At 38.7% G+C, this 18,463-nt stretch overlaps 2 protein-coding genes and 1 long non-coding RNA gene across 5 annotated transcripts in view; all 3 read left to right on the top strand.

Annotated features, from left to right (window-relative positions):
- Positions 1-18,463, top strand: part of LOC110057154 (plexin-A4-like) — a 160,904-nt gene that overhangs the window by 130,957 nt on the left and 11,484 nt on the right. For all 3 annotated transcript variants that reach the window (XM_089272848.1, XM_089272846.1, XM_089272847.1), the window contains 4 exons: positions 14,229-14,369; positions 15,211-15,321; positions 15,960-16,005; positions 16,804-16,907. In XM_089272848.1, coding sequence (XP_089128974.1) covers positions 14,229-14,369; positions 15,211-15,321; positions 15,960-16,005; positions 16,804-16,907 — 402 coding nt within the window. The remainder of the gene's footprint in view (positions 1-14,228; positions 14,370-15,210; positions 15,322-15,959; positions 16,006-16,803; positions 16,908-18,463) is intronic.
- On the top strand, positions 6-12,294 carry LOC110057117 (uncharacterized). Its single transcript, XM_089272850.1, has one exon. The coding sequence runs from the start codon at positions 10,894-10,896 to the stop codon at positions 11,440-11,442; it is 549 nt and encodes a 182-aa protein (XP_089128976.1). The 5' UTR covers positions 6-10,893; the 3' UTR covers positions 11,443-12,294.
- Positions 11,561-13,857, top strand: LOC149103170 (uncharacterized). The gene is made up of 2 exons (XR_016201835.1): positions 11,561-11,761; positions 12,374-13,857. It is a non-coding gene; the product is annotated as an uncharacterized LOC149103170 (long non-coding RNA).

Genomic DNA, 18,463 nt, shown 5'->3' with positions numbered 1-18,463 from the left:
GGTAAATACTTGTATTTGTAAAACTGTTATTACTTTCCTGTCTTTCAGGATTCAAAATGGATTTTTTTTTTGTAGTTGTACATAAGAATACCCTTTTGAGCCTGTATTCAGTCCAATTCCAGTGCTCTGTCACGCGAGAAAGGAAAAATTCTTGTTCTCTATTGTTTTATTAGTGACTGTGGACTGAATTCATATTGTCTGCTTCACCCTTAGTCCATACACTCAGGGCGAAAGCTTTCAAAATAGTAAATAATTTTAAAACGTGGACAGTTAAAAAAGCAGTTATTGTTGGTTAGTGTTTATCTAAGTTCTTAGTTCTGTGACAAACTCGACTGCCTTTGAGGAAACACCATTACCATTCAATAATTCTAATCAACCAGGCAGGTGTTGATTTTGAACCCTGTCTTGTTGTTAGACAGGTACTTTGCACTTGGGTAAAACAGATGGGAACCAACAGCTAGAAATAATTAATCGACAACATCAGTGAAGTCAATGAGTAATCATTGGGTAATCAATGGATAATTAGTTGATTAGTAATTGAGTATTGCTGATGATCAAGAATAATCAATGAATAATCAATGGGCCACATAATGTTCAGTCATTGATTAGTCAAGATAATTATAATCGCATGGCCACAAAAACCATACCAACGGAAAATAAAGAAATAGAGGCAACTTCTGTAGGTATGTCATTTTTAGGCGATGATCTTATGCGGTCTGCCATCTTTGTTTTGCAAAGTGTGTTTGATTCGTAGCTGGTTAATACAGACTGGATGGAGGATTTGTGTCTGGAGTGAGTGCTGTACTTTATCCGATTAAACTGAGCTCGCTATCGAACAGGCCTGATCTGCAAAATGCAAAATCAAAATGCAAATTGACATAAGCTCAAGCGCTCAATAGGTGTTGAAAAGTGAAGAGACGATCAATGTCGCAGCTGTTGAGACCTTAACAGATTGGATGGAAACCAATCGCGGTTTCTTGACAAGATATAAAAGGTGAGCTCACTAAAATCTCTGTTTTGCTTGAGCTTACATTTATATACATTTATACTGTTGATGATATCTGATGATGTTCATTTTCTAAGCCAAAAATAAGGAAATCCTGTGGGAGTGAAGTTCTACACTGTCAGCCTACAGTTTTACATGGCAGTGAATCTTATATCTTCCAAAATTGTGTTTTAAGAATAATACACTCATACACACTTACATCTTGACTTGTCAATGATGTGGAAATAAATCCTGTCCCTTTCTGTTGTTAAATGCCCGGTTCATTTAACAATCTTTTAGTTTTGGCATTCATAATATATCCATGTTGGAAATGGACCAGCCATACTGTTTGAATTTGTTAGACAACGCAGAGTTAAGGGTGCAATACAATGTATCTTGCAAAAAGTGTGGGTGAGGTGTTACATGTACATGTAGGTATTGGAGCTAACAATGTATCAGGATTGTAGATACACCAGTCTTGTTGTCTGCAATTTACAGATGGTATGTTTAGTGATGGGGTTATTCTTTTAGTAACAGTAATGTTATAGTTATCATAAAAGAGTTATTAATAATTAAATTGTAATTAGGTTAATTTATCCTCACTTTTATTCTGTTTGTAGAACACTGAAATGGTTACAACTTACCGTTCTTCACATATTCAGCATCACAAACCTTGTCAGGGTAAACAAGTATACTATGGCTATATTTAGACAAGATAATTATGGTTACACAAGACGGTGCATAATGACCACAGTAGTTGGAATCATTCAACATTTATGCCATCTGAGTCAACATTAGAAACATATACTGACTGAACAAAACAATCCTCAATCCATGCCCTGCCCTTTACCAAGACACTGAGCTATGTGGATAAGATCAAAAGGATTGCAAGTGTTGACTTATTGGTCATATTTTGCTTGAGAAACTATATGTTTCAGTGTAAACATGTATCAGCTGCATTCAAGCAAGATGCAGTCAAGATATGTGATGTTGCAAGACTACATAGACAACCACAGTTGAGGCAGCCTTGGCTGTTTAGCATAGTGTACTGTAATGTTGCATTTTAATATGTACAAATTGTAATAAAAGACATCAAATTAATCACTAAAACCTAGAGAAATACAGTTACAAGAAGTGTCAAAATTGTCACCTAAGGGACTCAAGTGAGATATTTCTTTGGTGAAATCATATTTCCAGTGTTTCAAGAATTACATTAATTATTATCAGTTGGAAAATAATCTGACATATTATGTTTGAATATGGAAATGAATATATAAAAACTCCTCCTAAAGCAACTTTTGATCACCTTCCCAATTCATCTTGCATTGGAACATCTTTAATTATTTGCATTGCCGAGAACTGTAAGCTTTTACATTTTGCTCGTTTGTGTGTTTTTTGTTCTTCCAAATATGATTGTGACTAAAAAATAGAGGATGTATCTGCACATGGCTAAATGGCTGATAATAATGAAAAATGCAAAAAATTGTTTTGGTGCCAAACAGGAATGTTTACTTCATAGCATGGATCACAGCCAACAAGAACAACAGCAACAGAAAAGACTTTGCTTAATCTCACCAATTGAAACCTATTTCTTCACCCCATCTTGCTGACCTGCCAATTCTTCTCTCTCTCAACACACATTTTGTACTGATTTTAGTTATTTTTACTTTCGCTATAACTTAGCTTAATTTACAATGGCTGCAGCCACACTAAGAGAGTTAACTGGGTTTATTTTTTAGAAACCTGGTTAGAAATTCTAAACAACTTAACTTGGTTAAAGGTTGGTTATAATAAAATAACGGGGTTATATTTTATGAGCGGCCACACTGAAATGGGTTATGAAGTGGGTTAAACTGAATTGAAGTCATGAGATAAACCAACAAAATGGCAGACTTCGGGGACCCTGTTCAGTCTGTTGTTATATTCTCGATTCTTTTTCTTTGTTTTTGTTTCCTTTCTCTCCACTCACGGCTAAGGCAGTCCCTCTTCCTTCTAATGCACACTACGCAAATTTCTAAGGCAGTTCTTTCAAACATGATGTTAATTTTGCATAGACGTCAGTGTTCTCCGTCGCCGTCGAATCATCCTCGAGTCTGGGTATATCCGAGAGACCAGCAATGGTTTAGGGAAATCCATAGGAATCCTGCCATGCATAACTTTTTTAGAGAGCACTTTTGAATGAGCTTCGACTCTTTTTATGCCCTTTGTCATATTCTGTCGCCATCTATGGCAAAAAGAAACACTCGCTTCCATGCAGCGTTGATCAGACTGCTGATAAGAGACCACTAACCTGTGTTAAAGCACCTAAAAAGGTGGTTTAAAATTAACCTAACCCGGTTAAAAAATCTATTGTTCATCAATTAATTTCCATGGTAACCGTAAACCCAGTTTAAGTTCCATGAACAGCCGAAATTAGCGGCCGCATCGGGATTTTTCGGTAACCCGGTTAACCGTAATTAATTAATTAGAAATAACCTGGTTAACTCTCTAGAGCGGCTGCAGCCAATGTCTTGGATAGCCAGGAAATTTTTCCTCCTTATTGACATGGTGGCAGCTGTTCACTCATGTCTCAAATACCCTAAAACAAGTGTGGACTTTGGATACTGGGACATCTACTCCATAACAAGGTGACAATGCCATAATTTCATGTGAGCAAACCAAGAACTTTTTAACATGGCCACGTTGCCTCGAGCACCCAAAGAATGCAATTAACAAAGATCGAGACCATTACTTTGTACGAAAGATGGCCACAGAACTTGATCTATGTCCTTTCAATTGACAAGACCTTTGTTCCCTTCCTTGATGGAACTTGGCAGAAACAAACTGCCACCAATCCATGTAGGAGCCTTACCAATGATGGCATTGTGGTTCCTGAAGTTCAGCGACTCACTGCTGCCCAAAGAATTCCCACCTTGACGTACTTCTTGGCCAGATAGCAAACTTCTGTCCTGTGATCTCTAGGAATTCTATCATTTAACTCTCAACTTCCCTGACTGAACGTCATATGGCAATTCATTTGCTGCTGATGTCACCCAGTATCACAGACAACTGATCCTAGTACTAAGAGAAACTGTCTCCTCTTACGCTTTGACCACCCTTATCAAGAGCGAGAAACATGAGGATCCCTGCAAAGCCATCATAGTCCTATGTTCCCAGTTGCATTCCTTGCATGATGGTGGCTTGACAGTCCTTGTTGATCCTGCTCTTGGTTTCTGTGCACTTGCCAGCAACCCAATCCTTCTTTGCCACGAAAATTACCCTGGAGATTGGCAGGGTCAAGAATCTAAATAAGAATCCTGTCACTGAACGCGCCATTGAGGAACTCTGTTTAGAGCTCCTAAACTTGTCCCCCTGAGGGAGGATCTTTGTCTGACATCACTCTTGCATGAGCAACAGCAAACACAAACTTATAAAGTACTTCTTCGTGCTCCATCTCCTCAACTACGCTCGGCTAATGCCAGTCCACCTCATGCAGATGAAGGCACTTGAGCGTGAGTAGCAAAGTCAGAGATCCCGTTTACTAGGTTGTTCGCCGATCAAATGCTAAAGCAGTAAAGCGTCACGGAAGTATGGTCAGGTTAAGTCAAGACAAAGCTGCCCTAGACTGCCTTCTTATCACATCACCACATCTCGCCCATATGGTAAAGTAGTATCTCAACAACTTGCCTTAAGTATGCAAAACTTCTGAGTGGAACGAGCACTATCAGCTCTCTGGGAATGCTACTGTAAGAACCCGAGTAAACGCCATGAAACTCCGCCAGTCAATAGAGCTGCACTGCTAAGGCAACCCATTTACAGTTGAGTCTCCCTTGAAGAGTGTGGTGTTGTCAGCTCTTGTGCCAGAAAAAGCAAAGGAAGATATCCTGTGCTACGCAGAGAAAGGCCAAAAGCAGTTTGAAGAATTCATTGAATTCATTCTAAGCACTCCTTATTTTTTTTATATATATATGTATAATTGCTACTTACACTGCTTACAATACAATATTAATGTAGTTACTTACACTACTTACAAAAATCTTATTATTTATGATACTAACACTTACTCTATACAATACGCATACTCACACCACTAACAATACTAATACTTACACTGCTTACAATACAGCGTAATTAGATTACTTGCGCTACTTACAATTCTAGCACGGTAAGATCATACCGGTTTACTCCTGTCAGTAATGTAAATTCTGAATTGTGAATTACAGAAAGTACCGATATGCATGGTATATATGCGCCTTGTTTCTTTTCCTTTCATTTTTATTTTCGTTTTCGGGAGACTAGGATCAAGCTGTCAAGAGATTACAAAAGAGGCAACAGAGGCTCCCACTTTTTTAAGACGATTGTAGTTGTATTTTTTTCCATTTCATAGATATGTTTTAAATACAGTAAGAAATCATTTAGTTTTGGAGAACATTTTTTCTGTCTACATAGCCAAATGTAATATTTGGCATTTAAGCAGCAGAAGTTAATTTGGAGTTTATGTTTAGAGCTATCTGGCCTTAGACCCAGTGCTGTATCAGGCTCTAAGGGTGTCTCTTTGGCAATGACTTGGCAATACTTTAAAATTGGTCCAAAAATCTTGAGTTTTTGGGCAAGCCCAAAATAAATGTGCAAGTTTCTCTGTTTCTCTTTCACAGAAAGTGCATTTCTCACTATCGACGAGACCAATTTTTTTCAAGAAGTTGTTTGTTGATATTCTTCTATGTAGAAATTTAAAATTGAAAGTTATAAGTTTTGTGCTCTTTGTATATTGAAAAACCATTTGGTAAACCTCTTTCCAGTTGAGCTCCTGTTTTGTTGTGAGAGTGACGTCTTCCTGCCACTTTTGTTGACTTTGGTTGGGTGGTTCACTTTTTTCTTATACAAGTTTCTTATATACTAGTCTACTAGGTTTTTTGCTTTTTAAAAATTTTGACAAGAAACTTTCATGTTTAATAGAGGTTCTGATGTTATGGGGTATATATCTTTGAAGAAGTTTTATTGAAGAAATGATTCCAAGAAAGGTTAAAGGTCGCACTGTCAGGTCATGTATAGTTTGGAAAGCAGTGAGCGAGAGAAACTTTCCGGAGTCATCCATTAAATGTTCTACTTTTGTTATTCCTTTGAGGAACCATTCTTTAAAAAACACTGGTCTATTCCCAACTCATATAAGTGAATTATACCATAAGGGTGATGACCGAAAGTGATAATCTGATACCATCTTTTCTTCATAATTGGCTTCTGACCAGATTTCAAGAATTTCTTTGAAAAAAGGATCTGATACTTTAATAATGTTACGACTGTCTTTTATGTTTAGATTTCCAGTTAGTGTTACTTCACCTCCATATTTTTCAAGTTCTGAGTCAAAAAATCTTTTCCAGCTTCCACAGTTTTCCTTATCTAGATACTTCTTTATCCATGTGGCTTTGAGAGATCTATTAAAGGAAGTTATATCAATCATTTTAAGTCCCCCTTCTGAGTAATCATTAATCATTACCTTTCTTTTTATTTTGTCGCCTTTGTCATTCCAGAAGAAGTTGTAAAACATTACCTTTATTGCTGTATGATTTGTTTGCAGAGGAGAAAAAATATATACCAGTTGTGAAGCTATGAGGCTTTTTAAAACAGTAATTTTACCTAAAAGGCCAAGTCTGTGAAGTTTCCAGCATCCCAGAATCAATTTAATTTTTTCTATTTTATCTTTGTAATTCAAAGATATAGTTACATCAGGGTCTGTTGACAACCATACCCCTAACGCTCTGACTTTTTTTTTGGCCATTTGAAGTCTTTTTCAGGACAAAGTTTAAAATCCCAATCCGCACTTGCACCGATCCACAAAGCTTCTGTCTTTTTGCTGTTAAGTCTGAGGCCGGATATATCACCGAAATAGTCTATTATCTTCAAAGATTCTAGAAAGGATTCTTCGGAGCCGTCTAAAATAAGGGTCGTGACATCTGCCTATTGGTTAAGATTAAATTCTTTGTCCTTTACAATTATGCCACAAATTTCTTTTTTTTGGTGAATTGCATTGGTACTTCTACAGAGAGAATGAATAGATATGGTGACAGAGGGCAACCTTGCTTAACTCCCCGGTTGAGCTCAAAGAAATTACTTCCCCATCCATTGTTTAAAATACAGCTTTCGCTATTGCAGTAAAATACTTTTAACCAGTTCAGCAATGATGGGCTGAAACCAAAGTATTGGAAGGTTTTATGAATAAAGGGCCACTCTAGGGTATCAAAGGCTTTTTCAAAATCAAGAAAGAGAAGCAGTCCCGGCATATTGTTTGCTTTTGAAAATTTGATGACGCTGTCTGTTAAGTGAATGTTTTCTCCGATAAATCTGTCCTCTAATGAAGCCGGTTTGATCATCAGAGACAAGTTTTGGCAGGAAAGTTTTGATGCGGCTTGCAATAGCTTTTGTTGCAATTTTGTAATTGCAATTAAAAAGCGTTAAAGGTCGCCAGTTCTTTATTGAATTAAGGTTAGCATCCTTTTTTGGTATGAGCTTAATAATGCCCCTCCTTTGTGATATTGAGAGCTTTCCAATTTCTTAGGAATAATTGAAGGGGTGAGTGGAAAACCATGCTAAGTGACAATTTGGGTGAAAGAAAACAATTTTCGTGAAAGGGCTTGAATTTTTGCATATGGTCTTCAATGTAATAGAAAAACGTGGTCCTGTATTTTTGTCGCTGGTTTTTGCTTTGTTTATAAAGACGCCGCTTGGAAAACCGAGTGGTTTTTCTGCATACGCAATATCTCGAAAACGAAGCAAAGCTTAGCGGAAAAACTACAGGACATTGTGAAACATACCTAAACAAAACTGCATGCGAAATTTGGAGTGTTTTCAACAAAGTTCACTTTTGATTAAAATACCTAGCGCCCTTTTCCCGCCGAGGTCTTCAAATAAATGAAGCTGGGCCTTTGTTATGATAAACAGAGCCGATCCTTTGTTATAATAGTAATATTATAATAATAATAGTCGAAGTCTCGCCTCAGTTTATCATAACAAAGGATCGGCCCGTCGCATCTGCAAGGACTTTGATTTCACTTAGAAAGCAGCAAAATGTCAATTTCACGCAACGTATAAGCTCAATGATGTTGATTTCAGGTCTAAATAGGTTTAAATGTTGATTTCACGTTAACGCGTGACAGTAAGGAGGTTGATTTCTCTTAGAAACGAGCAAAATGTCACGCAACGCATAATCTCAATGATGTTGATTTCAGGTCTAAATAGGTTAAAATGTTGATTTGACGTTAACACGTGACGGCAAGGAGGTTGATTTCACTTAGAAACCAACAAAATGTCAATTTCACGCAGCGCATAAGCTCAATGATGTTGATTTCAGGTCTAAATAGGTTAAAATGTTGATTTCACGTTAACACGTGACGGCAAGGATGTTGGTTTCACTTAGAAACCAGCAAAATGTCAATGTCACGCAGCGCATACGCTCAATGATGTTGATTTCAGGTCTAAATAGGTTAAAATGTTGATTTCACGTTAACGCGTGACGGCAAGGATGTTGGTTTCACTTAGAAAACAGCAAAATGGTAATTTCACGCAACTCATAGGCTCAATGATGTTGATTTCACATGAAAACGCACTATAAATAGGGCTGACAGATTAACAGATTAACCCTTCTCCGCAACGTACGGGTCTCCATACATCTGCGTGTCCGCTGATCCCAGAAGCTCAAAACACTACAAATCATGCCGATTTGAAATAAAATCAACGCAACCTGGATCACAGATCTATGTTACAATCGATCGCTACTTGTTGGCCATTCTTATATTTAAACAATCTAGTTACCAGTTCGAGAAACGTCCGCAGAACATGATCACAATGCATGCCAGGAAGGGTCTTTACACCTAGTGCACGGGAAAACATGGAGGTTGATACAAGACAAATTTTATCACTCTAAAACCAGTTCTCGCTTTCCAAACTTTGACGCTAGCAACGCTTGGCAAATGGGCCACGACTCACCAGAGGGTATTTTTCTTGGGCAAGAACTGCTCTTGGACTTTGCTGCCTGGCTCGATCTCACTTCGAACACCGATAACATGATTACGGTATATCAGCTGCCTTCAAAGTTTCAGAACACATTTTGATTCTTTAAAACATGCTGATGACTTACGGGTTTATCGAGACTTTATGATGCCTCTCAACCACCAGGCAGGCATACAAGGTACTTTAAAACAATGCTTAAGATATTAGTTGACAGAGCTCTAATGCGGCACATCTCTTTTTTGTTCGATGAATTTCGTTTGACGCTCGATCGATTCACGTGTTGTGCTCATGTCACAGCCTGCCTGTTTGCTCTTCAACAAATAAACTCCTAAAGACATGGCTAGGAAAAGCCAAGTATTTTTGCATACATTATAACTCGAAAACGAAGCAAAAACCAGCAACAAAAATACAGGGCCGCGTTTTTCTAGTACATTGAAGACCACATGCAAAAATTCAAGCCCTTTCGTGAAAATTTTTTTCACCCAAATCGTCACTTAGCATGGTTTTGCACTCACCCCTTCAATTAAAAGAGTGTATCAAAATTTCTGCCACGTCATTACAAAACACTTTGTAGAATTCGCAGGGGAGACACTCCTTATGGGACACTATGGAAAAGCTGAAACTTAAGACCTCAAACCAGATGGAGAAAACTTAAGTTAGTGTTACTGTAGGGGACAAAGTCATCAAACTGAAGAACAGGGGTTACAAGGAAGTAGGCCAGAGCTTGTGCCAAGACTCGAGGAAACCATCGCTGAGTATGAGATGGCAGTGGTGCCACATTCCTTATGTAGGGTCGATGGATCTCTTTATATTCCAACTGACAAAGCCAGCCTGACGTGTTTGATAGAGGAGGCAAACCCACAGCCACAACTAGAAACACCACCAGCAACAGGAAATCTACATCGAATACTTGTTATTGATGCTATGGCCATCGTTCAAGGTAACTATAACAACAACAACAATTATAATAATATTTTGTATAAATTTTGTATTTATGATTTGTATACAGGTCTGAAATAAGCAAGCGCTATCCTAAAGATTTCTGACCTTCAAGAATCATTAATTGCTGCAGAGTGAGCACAGCGAGCGAGCAGCAACATAATCAAAATTTAAGAAGAATATATAGAAGGGGGTACGATTTCTCGGAATCAATACTTTTTACCAGAGTGCATTGTGGTTAGTGGTTATGTTTTGCTCTGATTTGCCTGTAAAACGATGTGAAGGAGATTGTGCTTGACTTTCACCGTCTTGCTTTTGTTCCTAATGCAGTATGTGAAAGTTTGTAAATCTGGATGATTAATTGTGACATCTGTGATTTTAAACTTAGTATGAAACTTCTTAGCAGTCTCGCCTCCTTGGTCGAATTCTAAAATGAAGAGAAATCGTCATTAGGAAAGCTTGTAGAATAATTAGAACAGGTGAAAACAGTAGAACACGCTAATTTCATATATGCTGCGACCTATTCCTTTTCATCCAAACATGAATTTAAGCTAAAGCTTTAGCATTTTCTCACATCGCGATGGACACATCCTTGACACAGTCTGTCAACAATCTAGAGACATTTAACGCGTGCCAATACAGAATTTACAAGTTAGATTTCTGCTCCGACAATTTCCACATCTTTCCATTTTCTCAATCTGGTAAAGGGGAGGTTGATGCACATCGTTTTATGTCCAAACATAGTTCAGATCACTATGTGCTTTTTTGTCACGATCCCTTGTCACATTTTGTCATGGATGCTTCATCATGGATGAAGTTGATGCATACAAGGACAGATTTTAAGTCACATTTTCGTTCTTGTTTTTTTCTTGCAGACAATATGGAAATCTTTGTTTTGGTAACACCCCACGATTTGACACTACTTTAAGAAATAAAGGTTTTTGTAAGTCTTGGAACATGCAGGTAGATGAATCACTGTGTAAAATATGTCACTATCAACAGGATGTGCTGCAGCATTACAGTCTTTTAGATACCCTAGTTTTATCAAGCGTACTGAGCAAATAGTGTCTGGATTTGATGAAGACCAAGCAGTGTTTGATCCCTACTTGGAAGGCTCCTTGAAGAACAAGATGTGCCAAAAAAGATCCACAGCATTTGTCGGGTTTCAAATACATCCAGAAATGAGGCTCACCATGTCCATCAAGGACCTTCTGTCATCGTCAAAGTCCAAAAGCATGCTGGTCACTTTGTTCACCACTGGATTATTAGTGCACTTCTCCAGCAACACAGCCATCAAGCTGGTCGGGGTTTACAATAACAAAATCAAATGTCTCAACTGTGAGGAAGAACACAACCAGGAGTTGTGTTCACTAGATGAGCATTTGTCGCAAGAGATTTCTGTTTCCTCGCCGGACACTGATGTAGTAGTCCTGCTGCTCGACTTGGTTTCCAGGGGAAGTCATGGAAACCTGAATAGTCTGAGGTTTTTGACAGGCAAGGGTGCAAACTACGGAGAGATTGATGTTATTCAATGAGTCCAAGTGACTGAAATGCACAAGTGTCAAGACCTGATTCGATTGCACCACTTCACTGGGGCCGACTGGTGAGGGAAGTTTGTTGGTATCACGAAGAAGATCTGGGTGAAAGCAGTACATGGCACTCAATGATGACCATCCCGTGATTGACTGCTTCAGAGAGCTCGGTGAGGATCTTATCCAAAACCAGTTAGCCAATGGAGAATTGCCCACTCAAGTTGAAGACCTAGAGAAATTTGTCTGCCAAGTGTACTGCAAAGCGGGACCTACACCCTTCCCAAACTTTGATGTGAGCTCTTTTGATCCAGGAACTTGGAAGGTGAGATGCTGCCTCCAATGCGTGCTTCCTTGCTCCCATACATCACGCGTGCAAACTTCATGGTAATGTGTGACAAATCCTATACCACCAGATGCCCAGATCTTCCTCCCATTAAAGAGAATGGCTGGAGCAAACACCAAGGAGCTTACGGCTGTACGTTCCCATTATGTGCCTGTCTCTCCCTACACCCCAAACTGTTATTGAGCTTACCAAATGCGGCTGCAAGTCAGACTGCAAGGGATGCTGTAGCTGTTTGAAGAACGTAATTCCATGCACTCCTCTTTGTAAATGCTTTGGAAAAAAACTGTACAAATCCATTCACAGATGACACACAAGTTGATGGCGAGGAAGAGGATGATGATGCTCTTAGTGCATAAGAACTTTAGTCACATTTTATGCCCAAACACTTTTAACGGAACTGTACATTAGTATTATACATAACAGAAAGAAGATGAATAGCGTCTGCAATGTTACCATGGGACTAACAAAAGTCAATGATATTTTTGTATGAGAAAACTGAAAAAGTACATGCATTTAAGAAAAAAAGGAAAGCAAAGAAAATTATGCACTTTACTGGACATTGCTAGTAATGGAAATTCACTGTTGCTTTAGAAAAATGAGAGTTCAAAAATCCAAGATGGCAGATCCAAGATGACCACCACCAAAATAGCAGGTAGTTAATCCTGACATCATTACTGGTTGCCATGGCAACAATTTGCAACACACGACAGCCAGAAATCTGCAAAGATAGCTAACTACGTGAATGATCCGCAAAGATCAACTGCAAAGCGACAAAACGTAAACAGGCTATGAGGCAAGCTGCCAGCTATTGAGGTCACTCCGCAAGTCACATATGCAAATGAGGGTGACTACTGGCCGCCTTGGCTCATGATTAACTTTGCCTAAATTACATTTAGCCACATTTTGAAAATCCAAGATGGCTCCCACCAAAATAGCGGGTAGTTAATCCTAATGTCATCGCTGGTTGCCATGGTAACCAATTTAGGTCATACAGTGTACATTATCAAGAGTAAGAATCCGCAACGATTTGCAAAAAGTTAGCAACACACGACAGCCAGAAATCCGCAAAGATAGCTAACTACATGAATGATCAGCAAAGATCAGCGGCAAAGTGACAAAACGTTAACAGGCCACAAGGCGAGTTGCAAGATGTTGGAGTCACCCAGCAGGTCACATACTCAAATGGCGATGACTGCTGGCCGCCTTGGGTCATGATTAACTTTACCTAAATTACTTTTAGCCACATTGGAAAATCCAAGATGGCAGATCCAAGATGGCCACCAAAATTGCAGGTAGTTAATCCTGACATCATTGCTGGTTGCCATGGTAACCAGGTCTAAGATGTACATCATCCAGAGCAAGCTTCCTATAAAGTTTGGTCCATGTATCTTTAATCAAAGAGCAAAGATATTTGCAAAACAATTCGCATATAATTAGCATAAATTATATCGTTAAGTAATGGGAAGATGGGGTCGGAAAATTTGAACCCCATCAGATTCTTATCATCAGGTCCAAAATTAGTGCAAAACAGCAAAAATGATTAATTTTGGCACAAAAGTCCTACAGGATCACCCACCCTCCTGCACTATATGTATGTTGTTAATTGCTGTGCTACACAGTTCAAAAGGTCATCAATTACATGTTAACATTTTCCTAGATGCACTTTATTCACAAGTGTTTACACATTATGAAACAGAGTAAAACTCATTTTGGTAAGATAAAGCTTCTATACAAGCCAAGTGGCCCATCAGGCTGGCACTTTTCCTGGCTTTCAGTAGGGTGAAGCACTGAGAGTACTTATACTCCCCCCTGGATGGGATGCTGGTCCATCGCAGGGTTACCCCCAGCATTAAGTTTGCCAGTACCCATTTATGCACCTTTGAGAGTAAAGTGTGTTGTTCAAGAACACGACACAATGTCCCCAGCCAGGGCTTGCACCCAGGCTGCTCAATCTGGAGGTGAGCACAGTAACTATGAGGCTACATGACCTTACAAAACTCGGTTTAATTTATGGTTATTGTGAAATTGTTTTTGGTGAACCAGAATCTTAACCTCCCCCCTGAAAAAAATGAAAACATGACAAAGCTGGTCTTTCCTTTCAATATGTTGTGAACATATTATGTCCACTCTACTGCAAATGTTTATTCACATGCCACCAAAGAAGGGTGCATTCCTTTGGAGTGATATGGATCAGGATCAGTGATCCATCGGTTCCTTTGATGAACTATGATCTGACTGATCTCGGATCACTGATCATGATCCCAAAGGAATGCACCCTAAATGATTACCTCTCATTCTTGTGGCATGGAAATAAGAAAAAATCCTGTTAGGCATACAATTAACATTAGTCATAATTTCATTTGCCTCTACAATTTACGAGGAGGCGTGTAGGGCTTGATTTAACCCTTAGTTTGCACTAAGACCAGCTTGTAAACTTATATTTCAGAATGATGCTGGAGAGCCATTGTTTATGTTATTTAAAGCAGTTAAACAACAATCTGAGAAAGGACCGGTAGATGCTGTAACAGGAGAGGCAAGATACTCATTAAGTGAAGACAAACTTCTCAGACAGGCTATTGACTTCAAGGTATAAAAATGCTCGAGTTTGTACATGTATTAACTATGATGCAGTAACATTTACAAAAGACCCGACAAAAGAAAACTAACTTCTTACATTGTTTAATTGCTTTCCCATTTCTCCTCCTTAGTACAGTTAATAGTGACTGCTTGATTTTAAGTGGGTTGGCCACTTAACATAGGTAACAACATATAATAGCCCTCATCAGGACTATGATTACTGGCTGCCTAATAGGGGTGGCCATTTAATAGGTGGTCACTTGAAAGGGGTTTGACTGTATTTCAGATTTCAAAATGAAATGGCCCTGTGGCAGTGACTGCAGCATTCCTTTTGCATACTTTTCAGGTGGCTCTGAATCCTACCTACAGAATTTTTTTAAGCCTTGCAGAAAGTTGTATCTTAACATGTTCATCAGAATTCAATTAGAATCACTTTAAGTTAAAATTAGGGGTGTTTTTAACATGTTGTATTGTTGCCATGTTAACCTATGATGCCCAGAAGATGACAACAACTTGTTCACCAATGATTGGACATTTTTGTGATACCTATATCGTTAAATTGGATGATAAAGAGTTGTAACTTTGATCCTTCAAAGTAGAACTGTTGGAAACTGTTGCCATCCACCTTAACACTGTATTTTTGTACATCGTGTTATGCATAAGCACCTTTTTATAGTTTGGCCAGGTGTGTTTCTCCTGCCAATTTCCAATTCTGAAATCAGTGATCAGAGAAGTATGGTACTTTTTATGTGTGTCTTCAGTTGTATAAAATAATTATTGTAACATCACAACCACCAAATAAGAACATCAGCTAGTATATGATATCTTTTGTTTGATTTATTTGCTTTCAGCCACTGAATGTTGCTGTGAGCTATGATAGTAATCCCCCAGTGACTGTGGCATTGCTGGACTGTGACACCATCACTCAAGCCAAAGAGAAGATCCTGGATGTTTTGTTCAAGGTTTGAAATGCCTATTGCAGTGTCAAGGCTCAAACCATGAACACCTGGCATTTTTGGGGTGTTTGGTTTACTACTGCGCAGTGAGGACTCTTGACGTCAAAAGAAAAACTTAGCTAATGCTATTTTTTATGTGAAGAGGTCTTACTGAATGATCATCAAAAGATACACAAAATATCAAGTGTCCTAGCTGTAATTAGACTTCCTTTTCAAAAAAGCTATCATTATAAGAGTAGAATAGTGATATATATCTGAACCATGGCTTGGTTTTCTTCATGTTATTCACAGCGAATCAAATTATTTGGCAGCCGAGATCTTTATTGGAGTATAGACATGGAAATATAGGTTACGTTCCTGAATTAGCAAGGATTTGTTATTAATTTTTAATACATAGCAATTTCCTTGGGAGAGTAGATACACACTGTTTCGCTGTTTAATTGTATTCCATCAAATAAAAAAGTGAAGAAGGTTTTTTATTATTGTTTGAGTATGTTGACATATCTTGTTGGTTTGAAGCATTGTCAGCTTTCGTGAAATAAATCCTTTAAAAGTAATGCATTAAGTGACAGTACTTTTTTCATACCAAGTATTGAAAACAATCTTGTTCCATTCTTTCATTAATTAAGTTCATTTCATTATAGAACTCTCCATATTCAAGTCGTCCAGAGAAAGATGATCTTCAGCTTGGTGAGGGATTTTTGTTTATGGGTTTCCTATGTTCATACGCATGCAAAACATTTTGTATATTTGCAACAACAAAATGCCATTATTTTTCATACCTCATGGTTAATAATTTGGTTTGACCTGAAACAAGCTGGCAAGCATTCAAAGTTTACTCTCAGTAAGTTATGAGGTATTTAAGATGATTTTCGCAGAACATTCAAGCAATAATGGCAAAAATAAAGTTGCCAAAAAATCCTCATGGCATGGTAATAATTTGGATACAGCTAAGAAGAACTTATCGAGACTTAAGCTTTCAAGCTGACCCCGCGAGAGAAAATTGAACTTGAAGTTAGCCATATTTCAATTAAAACAGACGTTTCGCATTAGTTAAAAACACAATAACACGCTTTAACCATTCTTACGAAGTTTGACATCAACTTTCTCGAGAATGCTTGAGAATTTAATTGCAGGGTCACTTAGAGAAATGAACTAAAATGAGTTGTTTTAAATAGCATTCCAAAAGTTACCGTGCAATGAGTGGACTCTTACTAAATATTTTGTGCACTTATTGCTCGAACTTTAAACGGAATCCGTCTTAACATCCTAAGATTTAACAAAAGAGTTTGGGAAGAGGTCATATCTAAAACATTGGTGTTCTAATATCACACAAAAGGTTTCTCTTGTAAACCAAGCTCTAATTTGTTAGCTTATTTTACAGCTGTAAGACTGCATCAAAAGCAAGTCTTCAGTAGTTCATTAGGTGTGAAATTTCAGACTCATTCTTTGGTTTTATTTTACTCATAAATCTACATATTTATGCAGAATGGGAGCAGAGTTCTGGAAGAGTTCTTTCTCTGCGAGATGATGATTCTCAATCACTGATTGATGGGGAATGGAGAAGGATAAATACGCTGAGTTATTATAAGGTGATGAAAGTTCCAACTTCTGTTCTTTTGTTTCATGTATCAGCTTGGCTACACAGACAGGTTGCAAAAGTGATGAGCTTCTGTCATTTATCGCATGAACCTAACTTCATGAATTTAAAGTCTGACCCTAATTTTAAAAAAAAATGGAACCAAAAGAAGGCTACAATGGACGACAAAAGTGTTGAGACACTTGGCAGTAAAATTCGATTTTCGAGAGTCTTGGACAGATTTCCCCCCCTTTCCAAAAACAATGTTGAATTTTCTATTTCTTAGACTGCAGAGACTACAGCACCTACACAACATTGAATTGGGGGGCCGGGGGTATCAGGGAATTAACGCTGGATGCAAGTAGAATAGAACAAGTGCTTAAATATCGAAAAGCGTCATTTCCTAAAAGTGTCTCAGCTACCTTTGTCGCCCATTTTAGTTTAAGTGCTTCCTTCTTCAGTACAATTTAGCGATAACAGCGATGACAAGGGCATGTACAGTAATTGAACTTTTTTTTCCATCTGTTTTGTTTTTCACCCCCTGAAAGGATTTTTCATACTGCCGGTTTTCATGTGACATTGTCATATTCTAAAATAAAAAATTACCTATCCTTTTGTGGTTTAAGTTTAGATATAACACCCTCTAAAAATTTTGTTTACCAAGATGTAGCTCAACAGGGTTTTTCATTTTGTAGTAGAGCATGTTTTTAAACTTTTACATTGCATATCATTAACACCACCTGTTAAGTTTTTGCTATCGGAACAGTCATTAGTATTAATTTCTACTTAACGGACTTCTAGAGCAATGACTTTTTCTTTAAGAGCAAAACTCAGTGACAGATGTTTCTGTTACTTTCTGGCCACCATATTGGTGCCCCTCTGATGGAAACCAATACATACAAAGCTCCGGCAAAGAATTTAGATAAAACATTTCCCTGAGTAATGTGCTCAGGCTTGGGTGAGTTGGAGTGAACCCTTGCGTTCAGCCCAGGCTTGGGTGAGTTGGTGTGACCTTCACATACAGCTCAGGCTTGGTTGAGTTAGAGTGAACCTTCATGTACAACTCAGGCTTGGGTGAATTGTAGTGTCCCCTCATGTAGAGCCCAGTCTTGGGCAAGTAGGAGTGCACCCTCATGTACAGCTCAGGCTTGGGTGAGTTGGAGTGTGCTCTCATGTACAGCTCAGGGTTGGGTGAGTTGGAGTGTGCTCTCATGTACAGCTCAGGGTTGGGCGAGTTGGAGTGCACCCTCATGTACAGCTCAGGCCTGGACGAGTTGGAGTGCGCTCTCATGTACAGCTCAGGCTTGAGCGAGTTGGAGTGCACCCTCATGTACAGCTCAGGCTTGGGCGAGTTGGAGTGCACCCTCATGTACAGCTCAGGCCTGGGCGAGTTGGAGTGCGCCCTCATAGAGAGCTCAGGCCTGGGCGAGTTGGAGTGCACCCTCATGTACAGCTCAGGCCTGGGCGAGTTGCAGTGCGCCCTCATGTACAGCTCAGGCCTGGGCGAGTTGGAGTGCACCCTCATGTACAGCTCAGGCCTGGGCGAGTTGGAGTGCGCCCTCATGTACA

This window comes from Orbicella faveolata, unplaced genomic scaffold (assembly GCF_042242905.1).
Source record: "Orbicella faveolata isolate gen_17 unplaced genomic scaffold, um_ofav_v1 contig_35, whole genome shotgun sequence".
In the NCBI taxonomy this organism is placed as follows: domain Eukaryota; kingdom Metazoa; phylum Cnidaria; class Anthozoa; order Scleractinia; family Merulinidae; genus Orbicella; species Orbicella faveolata.
This window is presented reverse-complemented; position numbering and strand designations above follow the sequence as displayed.